The 17,892-nt window shown below is 40.8% G+C and overlaps 2 protein-coding genes across 7 annotated transcripts in view; one reads left to right on the top strand and one right to left on the bottom strand.

The window, feature by feature from the left end:
* Nucleotides 1-405: 405 nt before the first annotated feature.
* On the bottom strand, nucleotides 406-14,883 carry LOC110524510 (transmembrane emp24 domain-containing protein 5). The gene is made up of 4 exons (XM_021604235.3): nucleotides 13,006-14,883; nucleotides 8,248-8,345; nucleotides 7,971-8,154; nucleotides 406-1,010 (listed from the first exon to the last, which is right to left on the bottom strand). The coding sequence occupies exons 1-4, from the start codon at nucleotides 13,180-13,182 to the stop codon at nucleotides 792-794; spliced, it is 678 nt and encodes a 225-aa protein (XP_021459910.1). The 5' UTR covers nucleotides 13,183-14,883; the 3' UTR covers nucleotides 406-791.
* Nucleotides 14,884-16,485: 1,602 nt separating this feature from the next.
* The window catches only part of LOC110524508 (SUN domain-containing ossification factor), an 80,713-nt gene continuing 79,306 nt past the window's right edge, over nucleotides 16,486-17,892 (top strand). For 5 of the 6 annotated variants that reach the window (XM_090235862.1, XM_090235858.1, XM_036978307.2 and 2 more), the window contains exon 1: nucleotides 16,486-16,756. In XM_090235862.1, coding sequence (XP_090091988.1) covers nucleotides 16,704-16,756 — 53 coding nt within the window. In that variant the 5' untranslated portion in view covers nucleotides 16,486-16,703. The remainder of the gene's footprint in view (nucleotides 16,757-17,892) is intronic. The other variant, XM_090235859.1, reaches the window with a different exon arrangement.

Below are 17,892 nucleotides of genomic sequence, written 5' to 3'. Positions count from 1 at the left end.
CATTTCGCTTCTGCCAGTATGACTGAAATCCGACTCGCCTGTCAGCACTAAGTCTGACAGACCATCAGGACAGAGTAGAGTTATAGGAGGATGAAAAGGAGGGAGTAGAAGAGAACAGCCGTGATTTAGAGAGTTACATATGGAACCATTCCCTTTCCCCTACTCCACTTCTCCATTTGCTGGAACTGGCAGACAGCAGCGGTTTCAATGAAGAAGTGTGTGGGTTTGAGTGTGTGTGAGTAAGAGATTGTGTGAGAATGAGTGTGTTTTTGAAAGAGAGTGAGAGGTTGAAAGGCCGTATCAATAACCTACTCTACAATAAAGTGTTTCGCAACATGACTCACAGGTCACATACTGGAAGACCTCGAAAGACGTGACACAGAGACAGGACAGTCACACACCTCAGTGTCTGGAAGAAAAAGTTTAGAGGTCACATTACCATATTAAATTAGAAATACTTGTTCATTTACGCTCACTTTTAAACACCAATAACTGAAGGTCTGGCTGGTGTTTCACCCGCCACTGATTATTAGATAGATAGAGCAGATACCAACACAGACCCTCTGAGCAACAGCAGCTAGACAGAGGAGAACAGAGCAGAGGAAGAGACTGGACAGGTATGGCATTTGTGTCTGTAAGGATGTGTGATGTAACGTATGAGTGTGTGAGTGTTGTACATAAAAATCTGATGAGTTACAATCTCATCTTCACCAACAGTCCTGCTCGCTATTGGCTGGCAGGTGTAGACAGAGCTGTCCGTCTCTCCCTGGCCCTTCCCAGTGGGCGGGGTGTTACGTGCGCGCGTGTCTCTTGTCCTCAAACAGGGCACGGATGAGGTAGACCTGCACTCCCGTCACCAGCATCATCACCAGCATGTTGGTCATGGACCACATGTTGACCCGGTCGTAGTTGGACTCCTGGAGGTTGCGATCGCGAGCCTCGAACGCTTTGAGCACAGTCTGTATTTGAAGGCTCTTCCCCAGCCGGGCTTTAACACTGTTAATGGTGTCCTGGAGAGCAGAGAGAGGTAGTAGTTTGGGTTATTGTAATAGTCATAGAACCATCCTGGAACTAGTATTAAGCAATATACTGAGTAGAGAAAGTAGACTGGACTTCAGGACCATGCAGATTATAGATGTTACCTAGAGAGGTCCTAAGGGACCAAGGCAACAGGACAGGTGGGGGCATGTAAACAAGGCCGACAAGTCAGTGAGTCCTCTCAAGGGACCACAGCTGTACTTTACACTTCCTGCCTCTGACTGTGTCTGTGTACTGATACTGGGGGGGGGGGGGTCTGGAAGAAAGATCAAACCATTCTGCTCTGTTGTTGTGACATTGATGGCTGTGGTGCTCAGTCTCTCTGACCTTCTGCTGTTGTGTTGGCAGCGTGTGTGAGCTGGGTCAAAGTGACACCACCTTTGTGGTTGTGTACTCTAAGATGACGTGTAGTAATTCCAGGCATCTCTACCTCAGAGTAGTGTTGTCACGATACCAGAACTTTGACACCAATACCAGGTTTAGTATCACGATACCATCACAATTCTCGATACCAAAATTATATCAAAACAATACCAAGGGAAAAGAAGAAGGACTATTAGCCAATGTCACAGAATGGCACTTGGATCTTCTGAGTTCAATATCATTACATTTTAAATTTTACATAAAAAAAATCTATACATTTAATGAATCAATTAGACAATCAATCAACTACATAACATCATAATGGTAATCATTTATTTGTATGGTCTATTAATAAACTGGGTTAATCAAGATGTAGCCTAGTTCTCCCACTTAAAAAGATGAGAGAGGCCTGTAATTTTCATCATAGGTACACTTCAACTATGACAGACAAAATGAGAAGAAAGAAAAATCCAGAAAATCACATTGTAGGATTTTTACTTATTTTCCACCATAATTTGCAAATAAATTCATTAAAAATCCTACAATGTGATTTTCTGGATTTTTTTTCTCCATTTTGTCTGTCATAGTTGAAGTGTACCTATGATGAAAATTACAGGCCTCTCATCTTTTTAAGTGGGAGAACTTGCACAATTGGTGGCTGACTAAATACTTTTTTTGCCCCACTGTATACACAATACAGGTGAATTCATATGTATTCCAGTGAAATAAGAACTTACATTTTAGGAATAACTATTACTAAGGATCAGAAGTCGAGACACTTCCTAAATCTTAACCCTGTTATTCAAAAACCCAGCAGATGCTACACTGAACAAAAATAGAAAACATAACATGCAATAATTTCAAAGATTTGACTGAGTTACAGTTCATATAAGGAAATCAGTCAATTGAAATAAATTAATTAGGCCCTAATCTGTGGATTACACATGACTGGGAATACAGTTATGCATCTGCTGGCCACAGATTAAAAATAAATACAATAATGTAGAGGCATGGATCAGAAAACCAGTCAGATCTGGTGTGACCACCATTTGCCTCATGCAGCACAACACATTTCCTTCACATAGAGTTGATCAGGCTATTGATTGTGACCTGTGGAATGTGGTCCCACTACTTTAATGGCTGCGCGAAGTGGCTGGATATACGTGGGAACTGGAACCCGCTATCGTACTCGTCAATCCAGAGCATCCCAAACATGGTCAATGGGTGACATATCTGGTGAGTATGCAGGCCATGGAAGAACTAGGACATTTTCAGCTTCCAGGAATTGTGTACAGATCCTTGTGACATGGGGCCGTGCATTATCATGCTGAAACATTGAGGTGATGACGATGGATTAATGGCACGACAATAGGCCTCAGGATCTCGTCACGGTATCTCTGTGCATTGAAATTACCATCAATAAAATGCAATTGTGTTCGTTGTCCTTAGCTTGCCTGCCCATACAATAACCCCACCACCACCATGGGTCACTCTGTTCACAATGTTGACATCAGCAAACTGCTCACCCACATGATGCCATACACAATGTCTGGCATCTGCCCGGTACAGTTGAAACCGGGATTCATCCTTGAAGAGCACACTTCTACCAGTGGCCACCCAAGGTAAGCATTTGCACACTTAAGTTAGTTACGACGCTGAACTAGTCAGGTCAAGACCCTGGGTGAGGACAATGAGCACACAGATGAGCTTACCTGACACGGTTTCTGACAGTTTGCGCAGAAATTATTTGGTTGTGCAAACCCACAGACGATCCCGCAGTTGAAGAAGCCAGATGTGGAGATCCTGGGCTGGTGTGGTTACACATGGTCTGCGGTTGTGAGGCCGGTTGGACATACCTCCAAATTCTTTAAAACGATGTTGGAGGCGGCTTATGGTAAAGAAATTAACATTCAATTCTCTGGTAACAGCTCTAGTGGACAATCCTGGAGTCAGCATGCCAATTGCACACTCCCTCAAAACTTGAGACATCTGTGGCATTGTGTTGTGTGACAAAAGTTCACATTTTAGAGTGGACTTTTATTGTCCCTAGCACAAGGTGCACCTGTGTAATGATCATGCTCTTTAATCAGCTTCTTGATATGCCACACCGGTCAGGTGGATGGATTATCTTGGCAAAGGGGAAATGCTAAACAAATTTGTGAGTATGGAAAATGCCTGGGATCTTTTATTTCAGCTCATGAAGCATGGGACCAACACTTTACATGTTGTGTTTATATTTTTGTTCGGTGTAAATCAAATGGCTACAGTGGGACCTTTTTCTTACCTTACAAAAGGAAATTGAACAATATTTTAACACAATGCAATACTCTACCAACAAAAAAGCTGTAAAATTATAAGTGTATGTATATCCCTTAAGGTTCTTGTGTAATGTGTTATTGTACCCTCTATCCCAACTGTCCTTTGTATATTATTTATGTATACTTGTGTTCCCAGTGTACTGTTGTATTATTGTTTCAAAATGTATTATAAATCACCATCTTGACTGGGAGAGACATGAGGCGGGGAGATGAAGTGAATTAATAAAGTTTTTGGTGACAATCGGCAAAACAATATTTTGCATTATGGTCACATATTATCACAAAAAAAATAAACTAGGGTAGTGAATTGATGTTAGCTTGAGCTGTAAGCTAGCAATGAAAGTTAGCCTACAAAACTGGAAGCTACCGGGATCTTGCATTGTAAAATGTCCTAGCCTGTAATGAACATAGTTTTGATAACAGTTATTAACAGTTTCAACATCTCTACATGCCATTTTGCATTAAAACTTCTGTGCAGCATAAGTGGTGATGTAGCCCATTCTTCCAGTGAGTACAGTGGTTCCTCAGCTAGCAATGGTTAAGTGGAGCAGGCACGGTTAGGGCTGTGGCAGTCATGACATTTTGTCATCCTGTTAGTGCCGTGCAAAATACTGCTGGTCTCATGATGATTTAACAATAATTAAAATAACAAGTTTAGCATCTCCAGGCCTCCACTAATACAAGCTGCTGATGAGAGCCTTCAGAACATCTACATTCAACTTAATATACACCATCACATCAAATCCATTATTTATTTAAGTCAGGTCTAAAAAAATATGATGATATGATGACAATGTATTTCAGAAGAAAATGTTATCTGGCTATGCTCCATGCCATAGGCTTGTTCATTTAGCTGACAAGATATGCCATTATTTTATATTATATGATTTTATACTAATAAGAATATAACTGAATTTAGCTGAATAAAATATCAATTATATTTTTCCCATTCCGGAGCGATTGCGCATATGAAGTGACTATGTTGAGCGTATAAGTGCTCATTTGAAACAGGTCCTGTACGCTATATTTAGTTATTTGGCAACTTTAGTTGGTTAATGATACAAATCAAAACATATATGGGCTGCATGATGCGACTATAGACTATTGATGATTTGGGAAAGTCGCAGAAAAAGCTTGCGCTGTGTTCCTTGCCTGAGGCGACACAGCTGTTCTCTCATCAAGTGACCATATTTTCACCCATCAAACTATTCCCAATTTAATCATGTCTTTATTAATACGTAAAATTATTTTCGATTTAGAATGCCCTATTATCAAATAGGCAGGAACAGGCGCAGGGGAAAAATAAGTAATCTGTATGCACTCGAATAGCTGCCGCGCGCTTTCCAGCCGGTTCGTTTTTCAATTATGCTGGGTAGGCTACTCCGGTTTTATAGCGGAGCATGGGCTTAATATGAGCAGCTGAGAAAGAAAGAAATAACACTTTTTTCACTCCACCCGTTAAGCACTGTTTGAGGAGCATGATCGCTGCGCTACATGTGATATTCCGCCCAAACTCTGTTCCTTGCAGATACCCAGTGCTTCATTTGGGAAAAATGTGACACATTTTGGAGTATAGGTTTGGCCAATCACTAAAGACATATACATATTTTGTATTCTTTTTTAAATGTTTTTCTGCCTTGCATAATATTGTATAACAGCACAATCATAATTCTTCGGGCTTGGCTTCATGTATAGGCCTAATCCCCAGCATTTACATAAACTCTAATATGCTGATGGGTGTTTTGAAAGAATCATCTCCTTAGAAAGCACTGCCCATTTCATTGTGTTTGGCTTTGAAACAACATCCACGAAGCCCATGTTTTACACTCAGTGGTTAAACGGACATTACAGCCCTGAGTACCAGGCCATTAGCGACCGAATGGTCGTTAGCAAGTTGTGTACCACCAACACATGTCCAGAGTGCATAAAAAGAGATTACCGTGGCTCAACGGTCATGACTCATGACTGCTGGTGTGGCAGCAATACGGTCACCGCAACAGCCATAGGCACGGTGCTCTCGCGCTGAAAGGGGACATTGGTTGCGACATGATCCTCTCTCAATCAGTACACGACATGAGAAACATTTGGCAGAAGTACCCAAAGTAAAAAACATTGTAGTACTGAACCGTTGTTTGGGTTCTAGCACTGAGAAAGTACAATATTTCAGTATACTGTGCAACACTGGCCCAGAAAGACAGGACAGACACCGATGTCAACAGGCTTCAGACAAGACCCAGATTCTTCTGCCCTGCTGGTCACACAAACCACTCTACCATTACTAATGGTAATTTCCATGTAAAAGGACCAGTGGCGACCAGTCATTCAGGCAGAGCCCCACCTGTCTTAGCTATTTTGGCATTAATATGTGTCACATATCAGTTTGCAAACAATGTAAAAAAACAACAAAAAACATAATTGATTTAATAAAGCCGCATACAAACATGGTCTCTTTTTTGCTGTCTTGAGTAAGGCAGCTCCAAAATACAGGTGTTTTAGTCTAGCCCAGTGCTTCCTGTGGTGGTGGGGCAGCCAGTGGAATATACAAAGTGTATGTCCTCTAGTTGCACCATGATTAGCTCAGTGTTCTGTCACTCGTCGGGACAGTGCGTCACCTCCAAGCAGTGGCGATTTTAGCTTGTAAATCTTGACGGGCAACAACAACAAAATCAAGTGGGATGCCTGCCAGCAAAGCAACTACACAACACTAAACAATACTTTCATTGCACCATAACGGTGACAAACGGTGCCCACTAACTGTTTGGGTTTACATAAAGATGTCCCAACAGCAGTCCCAACACTTTACCACTGCTACACCTGGCTTTCAGCGGAGCCTTGTCTGGCAGCAAACTGTTAGGGTCTACATAAAGCTGTCCCAACAGCAGTCCCAACACTTTACCACTGCTACACCTGGCTTTCAGCGGAGCCTTGTCTGACAGCAAACTGTTAGGGTCTACATAAAGCTGTCCCAACAGCAGGGTGCCAACAGCAGTCCCAACACTTTACCACTGCTACACCTGGCTTTCAGCGGAGCCTTATCTGACAGCGAAAAAGTTAATTGAGCAATGACGTCGTGTCCCCATGAGTGACAGAACACTGAGCCGATCACAGCGCAATGCTCCTATTTTCTGCTGGCTCGCCCCACCACCACAGAAAGCACTGAGCTAGGCTGAAACACCTGCATTTTGGAGCTGCATCACTCAAGAAAACAAAAAGAGACCATGTTTGTATGCAGCTTTATTAACTTACTATATATATATATATATATATATATATATATATATATTTTTTTTTAAATTGTTTGCAAACTTATATGTGACATGTATTAATGTCAAAATAACATGTAAAATAGGCATGCCCCCCCTCCAAAAAAAGTATTTATATATATCCATAATTATGCATTTCTGTGTCGTATAGATCAGGGACCGATGGTGAAATTCCGTTACCGGGTGTAAATCCACTTCACTTACTGTAGTTCATATTTTTTCAAAGTCAATGTGTCATGTCATAGTTGACACTCCATTATTTTTGCAGACATTGTTCAATCTTAATTGGGAGCAGATATTTAAGAGTTTTTGGAAAACGTGGACACAAAAAACTGAGGTAGATTATACACAAATTATGTAACCAAACTTTGCATCTGCACAGCTCTTCCAGTAAATGTGTTTTTGTAAAATGTTCAGTGTAAATTGCTAAAAGTAGTGATTGTGCATAGAGTTGTATGGTTTGTTAAACTCTGTTAAACTTTGAAATCAATGGTTTTTGTTTGACATATATTTTAAGTAAAAAATGTGAGTCTGTCTAATTCTGTTACCGTGGAATTGCCCTAATCTGACTAACACATGGATTTTTTTCCAATGGCTACCCACAGGGTTTCCTTTTTGACTATCAAGTATCACTTTCCAAGATCTTAAAAGAACGTGTGAATTCTGTGAAATGTTATGTGCGAAGTCGCATGATGTAATACAGATGCTGAGTGAATAAAACGCACCCTCCATGACGCCATACATCTATAGTGTGTCTAAAAGCAAAGCATGCTTCCAGTCCTAGCTAGGACTACAACTCCATCCTTTTCTAGAAGTTACGCACTTGCACACTCCGTGTCATGGATTTCAAAGCATAGGATTGGTGTAAGCATTGGTTGGAGGGTTTCCACCATTGTAAAATCCATGTGAGAAAGTTTAAGTACACACTTCAGGAGAAGGGTAAAGAATCAGCATGTAGCCTAGATGTAATATAAGCACACCCCCTCACCATGATGTCCTCCAGCTTCATGTCCAACATGTCGGTCCCATGGACGTACTCCTTCCAGTCCTCTGGCTCCTCCCCTTCCTGTTCCATGTTGTCCATGAGAAGCTCGAAGAAGATGATCTTTTCCGACACAGCAGAAAACGAGTTGTCAAAACAAAACATGTAGTCTCCATCCTCCGTCTCTACACTAATGGAAACACACCGGGAGAGAGAGTGAGAGAGAGCGAGCCCAACTCTATGTGAGTGTGTATTTCACACTTGCGTGGTGTGTGTGTCTTACGTGTATACTCCGTCTGATTTGCGGTGTTCGCTGTACAGAACGTGTCCAGTAGGAGACGACAGGGAGAAGTCAACATCCAGACCGGCTCCGTCCAACACCTGAGGACACACACAGACAAGTGGGATGGGTGAGAGACAGATGAGACAGAATGATAAAAGGAGAGCGAGAGAGAGACACACAGAGTCAAAACAAAACTGCATCACCTATTGGCTTGCCTCGTCAAATAAAAAGTTAAATAAAAAAATACATTGGGAAACAAGCACAGAGCAAAATGCAGTGCTATGTGGCCCTAAATCGACATTATACCATGGCAAACGAATTCTTGATGATTTATAATTGATGTTGTTACCGATATTGTTAATGAATCATTCCATTTCCAAAGTATGCTTTTGTCGGCTTCCCTGAATTAGCTCCCCTAAATGCAAGAAAAGTTCAACTTTCATGGGGCTCTCTAAATTATTCTAATTTAACCATGCAGTGGTAATTATGAAAATAAAAGCTCCCAAATGAAACGAACACACCAATGTAATCCGTAGGGGAGTTGCAACGATGGGACAAGACTGTAACTACTAATTGGATATCACCAAAAGGGGGTAAAAGTGAAAGAAAAAATAATAATAATTAATAATAATAATAATTGTTTATTTTGCACTTTTACCCCCTTTTGGTGATATCCAATTAGTAGTTACAGTATTGTCCCATCGTTGCAACTCCCCTATGGACCCAAAAGAGGCGAAGGTCGAGAGCCATGCATCCTCCGAAATACTGCACTGCTTCTTGACACACTGCTCACTTAACCCAGAAGCCAGCCGCACACGGTCCAGTTGGCGACCATTGTCAGCTTGCAGGCGCCCAGCCTGCAAGGAGTTGCTAGAGCACGATGGAACAAGGAAGCCCCGGCCGGCCAAACCCTCCCCTCGCCCGGACGACGCTGGTCCAATTGTGCGCCGCCTTATGGGTCTCCCAGTCATGGTCGGGCTATGACACAGCCTGGGATCGAACCCGGGTCTGTAGTAACGCCTCAAGCACTGCAGTGCAATGCCTTAGACCACTGCACCACTCATGAGTCCTCAAACCATTTATTTATATATGATTACACAAACTGTGTTCCTGTCCACGAATGGTACTGTAGAATTCTATAGCTAGTTAGACAGCAGCGCTGTCCACTCAGTAGTGCTGAATTTCGGCCTAAGCTGAGCTCTTTTAAAAGCATTGATTTTCCTTTGTACATCCTAATTTTCACCATTTATTTGCCATGTGTCCTTTATAGAAATAGCCTTTATTCCAATGCATTAGATTCATCCGTTGATTTATTACCGTTTGCTTTTGTCAGTCAACTGTGTTCACTGCTTTGTTTTTCCAGGTGCGTGCGGGTATTGGTCTTCTCTGTGCGTCTGTGGCCAGAAGAAGTAGACCATTTATTTAGCTTGATTGTTTTCTATCAATATTTGTTTTCAGCTGATGGTAGACAATATCACTACAACTAGCCTACACAGACACCAATATGCTTCCAATCCATCCAACAAGTATACACAGTGTACAAAACATTGGGGACAGCTCCTAATATTGAGTTGCACCCCCTTTTGCCCTCAGAACACCCTCAATTCGTTAGGGAATGGACTCTAAAAGTTGTCGAAAAGCATTCCACAGGGATGCTGGCCCATGTGGACTCCAATGCTTCCCACATTTGTGTCAAGTTGGCTGGATGTCCTTTGAGTGGTGGACCATTCTTGAGACACACAGGAAATCTGAGCGTGAAAAACCCAGCAGGGTTGCAGTTTGTGACACACTTAAACCGTTGCGCCTGGCACCTACTACCATACCCCGTTCAAAATCACTTACATTTTGTCTTGCCCATTCACCATCTAAAAGACACATATACATAATCCATATCTCAATTGTCTCAAGGCTAAAATAATATTTATTGAACCTGTCTCTTCCCCTTCATCTACACTGATTGAAGTGGATTGAACAGGTGACATCAATAAGCTTTCACCTGGTCAGTCTGTCATGGAAATCGTACACTCAGTATACGTTAATGACAGCAGGCCTATAGTTGGCTTTTTCGGTCACAACCATTAGATTTTGTATTTGCATAGGCCTACTTTATTTGGGATTTGTGTGCCCATGAGAACTGTTTTCACGGCGAAAGATAATGAAATGTTATGTAGGCATAGTTACACTTAGTGCACTTTCTGAGATCTCCAAGATCCAGGATTCATACAGGTTAAAGTTCTAACTAAATGGTTAAATGCTTAATAATGGCAAATAACAGTCACAAATGTCATTCATGTAAGGAAAGAATGGTAGTGTTTTATGTCACATGATCTGTGAACACTCCAAGCATTCAACTAATGAATTATGGACAACTCATGAACTAGGGTGTAAACATGTTTTGATTTGTCTCATGTAGGCCTATTATATTGAATGTAGGCTACCTGTTCTGCGTGTATTCATGTGTATAAAATTGCCTCGACTGAGAGGGTAGGTTACTGCCAGTGGTGTTGGCCTAGTAGAGGGTAAACACAGTTTACCCACCTTTTTCAGAAAAATGCATTGAAAGTATAGAGCGCGTTACTTTTTTCACCACAACCGGCAATTAGAGTTTACCCACCTATCTTTTTTACCACTACACCACTGGCTACCGGTAGACCTATTTGAAGTTCATGGTAAAACACATTGTAGCCTAGTCTAGTAAATTGACTGTGTGTGTTAGGGTGACCATCCTGCTATTTCACGGGACAGTTTCAGCCCCAATTCAGGTGTCCCGACTTTTCAGGCAACAAATAATGTTAATTTGTCAGCAAGACACATCAATCAATGCAGGCCCAATCAATGGAGGCCTAATCAATAACAATCACTGAATGTCATTAGGCACACTTATTGGTGTTTTGTCACAGATGTCCATTTCCATTCATCAAATGGCACAAGTGTACATGCAGTGTACTGTTGTGCTGCTAGAATTATTTTGTGGACGAACATGCACAGGTAGCCTACTTTAAGTGATTTGTTTGACAATCAGATGAAAACCATGACTGGCTGTGTGCATGCCACATTAAAAGGTCATCAATTCTTACCATTAAATTACGTCTTTATTATTATTATTATCCCCTTTAAAAAAAAAAATCACCCAAGAGACCACCCCAAATGTCACAGTGTAATTCGCACTCAGAAAGAGATAAAGGTTGAGGAGAGCTGGTGCTAAAAAACAAGCAGAGGTGCTTCACAATGTCCAGTCCAAGAACAAGGCCTATTTTCAGTAGTGAAATATGGTTGGATTGAGTCCATTCAAGACAATAAGTGAACAGGCCAGTCCCTGGTGCCTATTTCTCTACAGTTGCATTACTGGTTTACTATTTCCACAGATCTCTGCCTCCTCTGTTACTCAGGAGCAAAGAATGACAGGGTTTCCTAACTTTAATGTCTAGTTATTTGAGGATTTCCAAACACAGACATTGAGCAGATACCATGAAGTACTTAGAAATTAGTGTCTCCACAAACTAAGGACATTGTCAGTTTTGTTCACACTCCGATGGCAGAGTGGTGGGCTACAGCATGCCACAGAAATAGCTTGTCTATGGTGGTAGCATGCTACAGCTAGACTATCCTACTGTGATGGTATGACACTCCGTTATGTCAGAAATGTTAAAATATTTCATAGAAAATAGAGGTTTTACCAGACTTCTGTGTTGAGATTTGTGATTCAGGGCTACAACTCAATTGGAAACATTTTAAACACATCAGCAGAGCACAATCTAGTGCTAGGCCAATGAAATAGGAGTAAGAGGAACCACAGCCTAGGATGGAATGTCATTATTAGAAAGGAACTTATAGCCAGTTCTGGGAAAAAACGAGTTTCTAAACTAGTATGATGGCATCATTTCAAAATCATATAGGCCTATAGTTAGTGTTTAATACATTTACAATACATTTAATTTACTCAACCTATTCCACAAGTAGTTCCTAGGTTCTGGATTCAGATACGACCAGTGGTGTAAAGTACTTAAGTAAAAATACTTGAAAGTACTTCTTAAGTAGTTTTTGGGGTATCTGTACTTCACTATTTACTTTAACATTACTAAATTCCTGAAGACAATGATGCACTTTTTACTCCATACATTTTCCCTGACATCCAAAAGTACTTGTTACATTTTGAATGCTTAACAGGGCAGGAAAATGGTCTAATTCACAAACTTATCAAGGGAAGCGGTCATCCCTACAGCCTCTGATCTGGCGGACTCACTAAATACGCGCTTCGTTTGTAAATGATGTCAGTGTTGGAGCTTGCCCTTGGCTATCCGCAAATTTAAAAATATATATATATATAATAATTATTAAATGGTGCCGTCTGGTCTGCTTAATATAATGAATGTTTTATTATTTATACTTTTAATACGTAAGTATATTTTAGCAATTACATTTACTTTTGATACTTAAGTATGTTTAAAACAAAATACTTATAGACTTTTATTCAAGTAGTATTTTACTGGGTGAATTTCACTTGAGTCATTTTCTATTAAGGTATCTTTACTTTTACTCGTTTGATAATTGGGTACTTTTTTCCACCACTGAATACGACAGCGCTAACCACAATCAATGATGGGATATGCACATAACATGGGACTTCTTGTGAAGTCATGCGAGTAGTTCTAGCAGAGTAGAGACAGTCTCCAAAGCTACCCACATGAGTTATATCAAGTGTGCTCATTTACAATTATGTGTTCACCCTTTCCCCATGTAAAACCAATCATACGGCACCTGATATTCTATCTCCAGCGACGCGTCCTTCTTCATGGTCTGGAAGAAGCACTCCTTCCGCCCTGCGGGGAGTGTGAATGTGAAGTCGCTGACCAGGCTCTGGGAGAACGCAGCCACCAGGAACTTCTCAGACACCAGCACCGAGAACAGGCACAGTAACATCCGGGCCACGTCCATGGTCTCCCGCTGCCTTCAACTCTTGATTTTGACTCCGTAAAGAGACAAGCTCTCGATAAGTGCTAGTTCAGTTCGTCAAAACGTAATTTATGATGACCAGCTCACCGTTCGATGGCAATCACGATATGAGGACCCTGCCTTTTCAGAATGGAAATCGTTTTCGCTCAACGAGTTTTGATGTTTGAGATTTTAACCCAGCATTTAGAATGTGAGGATCTGAGCCTCAGTGCCTCACATTCTAAATGCTGGGTTAATCTCAAACCTTTTCTTATTCAATTTAATGTATTTATTGGTGCATAAAATATATCTGGGACACATTCTGCGTATATTATGTTACATTTAACAAAAACGTTAACACAGGCAGATCTCAGAAGTCGCACGTTTCCGTTGTATGATGGGCAATGTAGTGTTTAAGAACAAAAGACGGCATCCAACGCTGCTCCAAGAGCGCACTCGCCTTAACAACATCAGGACCGTTATAATACCTATTACACCTAGCGGTCAAACATGGAAATGGTTCACTAAAAAGAAGTGCTGTGTTTTGTGTAAATTTACAGTGGCGTGATGTTTTGATAGCCATGTAAATCTCGCTAGGACAAGGTGATTTATCAATATATTTTCCTCTATTAGCTGCTAATGATGATCTGGACAAGAGTGCCAAATCGAGGCAAAGGTAAGAATCTATGGGTTAACTATCTAATGTCAGCTAAATGTAGTAATTAATAAATTAGCTACATTTCTTAAAATGGCCAATTCTGTGAACTGTCTTGTGCAAGTTTTAAATTTACACAATACCAGTGAGCGAAGGTGTCAGCTAGGGATGATGTGCAAGACCTTGCAGGGATTTATAGTTTTGCATGTCTACTTTGATGCTAATTACCATTTCAAATCAGAGAGTAAATAGGGCTGAATATATTGATAAAAGTAACTTTGCCGAGAGAGATTTACATGATTATCAGAACGTCACACAGGGGTAAGCATATACAAAACAGTCCTTATTTTAAGTCTTTCTAAAATTCCCTATGGGGAAAAATGAATGGTGGAAAAACGATTGGAACCATTTACCTGTTGACCGCTAGGTTTGATGGGTATTATGACATCCCACTGTGGGGCTCTATAGCCTACATGACGAGATAATTATAATTATTATTATTGGCAATTTAAAAGCAGATAATGTTTTGTCAAATGGCAGCCAAGCATAAAATATGTCATCAGAATAAGATCCTCGATATTTATTGGTATGGTGCAACAAGTTCATCACCTTGCACTTTTACCACCCTGTAAAATTCATCATAATTTATTTAATCTGTAGCCTAAACTGCATGCTTTCCCAACGAGTCGTAGTGGTAGGACCACACATGTCATCGCGTGACTCAAAATTCACTTGAATATGATGGTTATTATATCAATATGTGTGCATAAAAGCTTTTCCACTGACATGTCTCGCATTATTTGAACTTCCGGCGCCGACAGAGATGGCCGCCTCGCTTCGCGTTCCTAGGATTACAGATGCACAATCGAGAGCATCCTGGCGGGCTGTATCACCGCCTGGTACGGCAACTGCTCCGCCCTCAACCGTAAGGCTCTCCAGAGGGTGGTGAGGTCTGCACAACGCATCACCGGGGGCAAACTACCTGCCCTCCAGGACACCTACACCACCCGATGTCACAGGAAGGCCATAAAGATCATCAAGGACATCAACCACCCGAGCCACTGCCTGTTCACCCCGCTATCATCCAGAAGGCGAGGTCAGTACAGGTGCATCAAAGCTGGGACCGAGAGACTGAAAAACAGCTTCTATCTCAAGGCCATCAGACTGTTAAACAGCCACCACTAACATTGAGTGGCTGCTGCCAACTCACTGACACTGACTCAACTCCAGCCACTTTAATAATGGGAATTGATGGGAAATGATGTAAATATATCACTAGCCACTTTAAACAATGCTACCTTATATAATGTTACTTACCCTACATTATTCATCTCATATGCATACGTATATACTGTACTCTATATCATCGACTGTATCCTTATGTAATACATGTATCACTAGCCACTTTAACTATGCCACTTTGTTTACATACTCATCTCATATGTTTTTACTGTACCCGATACCATCTACTGTATCTTGCCTATGCTGCTCTGTACCATCACTCATTCATATATCCTTATGTACATATTCTTTATCCCCTTACACTGTGTACAAGACAGTAGTTTTGGAATTGTTAGTTAGATTACTTGTTGGTTATTACTGCATTGTCGGAACTAGAAGCACAAGCATTTCGCTACACTCGCATTAACATCTGCTAACCATGTGTATGTGACAAATACAATTTGATTTGATTTGATTTGATTTATTAATTTAGTGACACAAAAAACATCACACCTTATTTTGTTTTGTCGACATGTGGACAGGAAAATGTAGGCCTATCACGATTTTTAAAATCTGATATGTAATGTATGACGCGTTCACATACTAGTCGGAACTAGAAAACTCCGTAATTTTTTTTTATTAATAACAAATCAAAACATAAAACACATGAGGGAACACAAGCATACATAGATTACAAACAATAGACAATCGAGCTAGGGGGTACAATATCACATTACAATTACACAAGGACCTTAAGGGACATGCATATACTTACAATTCTAACAGCTTTTTTGTTAGTAGAGCATTTAACCGTCTTAAAATACAGTTCAATTTCTTTTTATAGGGTACGAAAATGTGGTTTTCTGTTTGTAAATTTACATTTGTATATATGAAATTTGGCCAAAAGAATAGTGAAATTAATTACATAAAAATGATTCCGCTTATTTATATTGTATGTAAAGAATCCAAACAGTACATCTCTCCACAATAGTGTAAAATCTTCATAAATGTGTTCAATTATAAACCTACTGATGTCTTGCCACTAGAAAACTCCGTAATGTCTGACATGGTATCTGGTTGTAGTTATACATGTACTGTGTTCAACGAATCAGCTATTTCCAAGTTTCCTAGTCCGACTACCATTTGAACACGGCATTACTCGCGTTTAAAAAAAGTTGGATGGAAACGTTGGTGTCATCCAAAAATTGGTTGTTAGTGGGTTGATTGTAGTCTAATCGGGTGGACTATTTCAGGTTTGGATATTTTGCTTATCGTAATGGACACGCGTTCCATGTCAGAACTTCCAACTCAGCTCAAGCAGAGGAAATGGCCCTTAGACGTCACTACTTCTTGGTCGCTACCTGATCCTATTGGTGTACCGCAGTACTGCCCTAATGCTATTGGCCGAGAGGAGAACCTCAGGAAAGCTTAGCAAAATCGAGCAGGGTAACAGAGCAACAGAAGACAGCAAGGGGCGGCGAGGGAATGACTGAATGAAAATTCGCCTAGCTACATCGACTGTAGTTTTAGGAAAGTGCCACCCTCCCTTAAATATTTCCTATTGTATAATCAACAAACGTTATATTTAAAACATATCTTGCTAGTAAAATCCTAAAATAGCGAGGATGTTGGTCCCCGCTGGAAGATAATGAAGCGGTTGCGCGTTTTGTTCGTGTGCCTCATTGTAGCTGTCCTTTGCTGGTAAGCCCTTCTTAAATGCTTTTCATTGTGGTAGTAAAGCTAGCTTTAGACTGTCACGTTACGACGAACAAATTACAGAACTCGAAAGCAGCATTGGAAGCTGTTATACTGATTATGACCTTGTCCTTTCTTGGTGAGGGATGCTTTTTTTGTCCCTCGAGACATTTTAAGGTAGCACATATGTTGGCTAGCTCACATCGTCAAGGGGGTGTGACTGGCTAGCTAACGGTAACACAAACAGGTGACGTTGGAAAGCGCCGTGTTGTTGAAAATCATTGTTGCTTAAAAATAACACTGACAGATGTTTCTAACTCGATATATATTATTCAACCTCTCACATGTTAAGCGAAGATAGCTGATGGTCTACCCTACTGGCTAACTAGCAAATCTGTTTTCTCAACTGTCGTCCATGGCTTGTCGGGCACCGATAATACACGTTTCTTCTAGTTGGTTTGACTAACAGTTACTGAACATTATGCTTTCCTTCTAATTAGATATACCAGCTAGTTATATTAGAAGGTGGACATGTACTAGTATTTACTATTTTTCATAAGTGGTCCTGGTGCAGTACTTGACTAACGTCTATAAATCAGCTATCTAGCTGTAAAACTTTCTAGCCAGTTGCTTGTCTTGAGTTCTTACCAATGCACAGAGGTAACACTGACAGGTGGTGGATTATCACTGGTCGTGGTCCAGCATTGGTTAACCACTTCTAAGAGTCACTGACGCAGCAGCTAACAATACCCAGGACTGGTTACAGGTGATTAGATGGTCAGTAGCAAGCCAAGTTTCTCAAGATGGGTAGCTACAGATTGGATGCCAAATAATGTGATATAACCAAATATTTTTGGTGTTCGTTACTGGGCATTACAGAAAACTCTTATACAAACAGCCGCCATAGATTTTAACTAACCTGTTCTTGGCGACGCTTTCTTCATTCTCGTTTCGGGGGAAAATTGTATCTCAAATGTCAGTTTACAGTTGCAGGTGGTTCTATGAAAACCAGTGAAAAGAAAGCTATTAAATTCTTGTTTTGCCACACATCTAGCATTTCACAGTGTCTTTGCAGGAACCATTCGTTTGTATGTGGCCATGTGTAGAAATAGATGATAGCACGTCACAGTGCGACCAAAACA

Source organism: Oncorhynchus mykiss, chromosome 5, assembly GCF_057628025.1.
Source record: "Oncorhynchus mykiss isolate SJ-2025 chromosome 5, ASM5762802v1, whole genome shotgun sequence".
Taxonomy (NCBI): Eukaryota; Metazoa; Chordata; class Actinopteri; order Salmoniformes; family Salmonidae; genus Oncorhynchus; species Oncorhynchus mykiss.
The sequence above is the reverse complement of the archived record's forward strand: the minus strand, read 5'-3'. Positions and strand labels throughout refer to the sequence as shown.

Coding starts and splice junctions, on each gene's coding strand:
- LOC110524510 (XM_021604235.3), bottom strand. CDS start 13,182: ATGGACGTGGCCCGGATGTTACTGTGCCTGTTCTCGGTGCTGGTGTCT. Junction 8,346..13,005: donor CGCTGGAGATAGAATATCAG/GTGCCGTATGAT, acceptor GTGTGTCCTCAG/GTGTTGGACGGAGCCGGTCT. Junction 1,011..7,970: donor TGAAGCTGGAGGACATCATG/GTGAGGGGGTGT, acceptor TCTGCTCTCCAG/GACACCATTAACAGTGTTAA.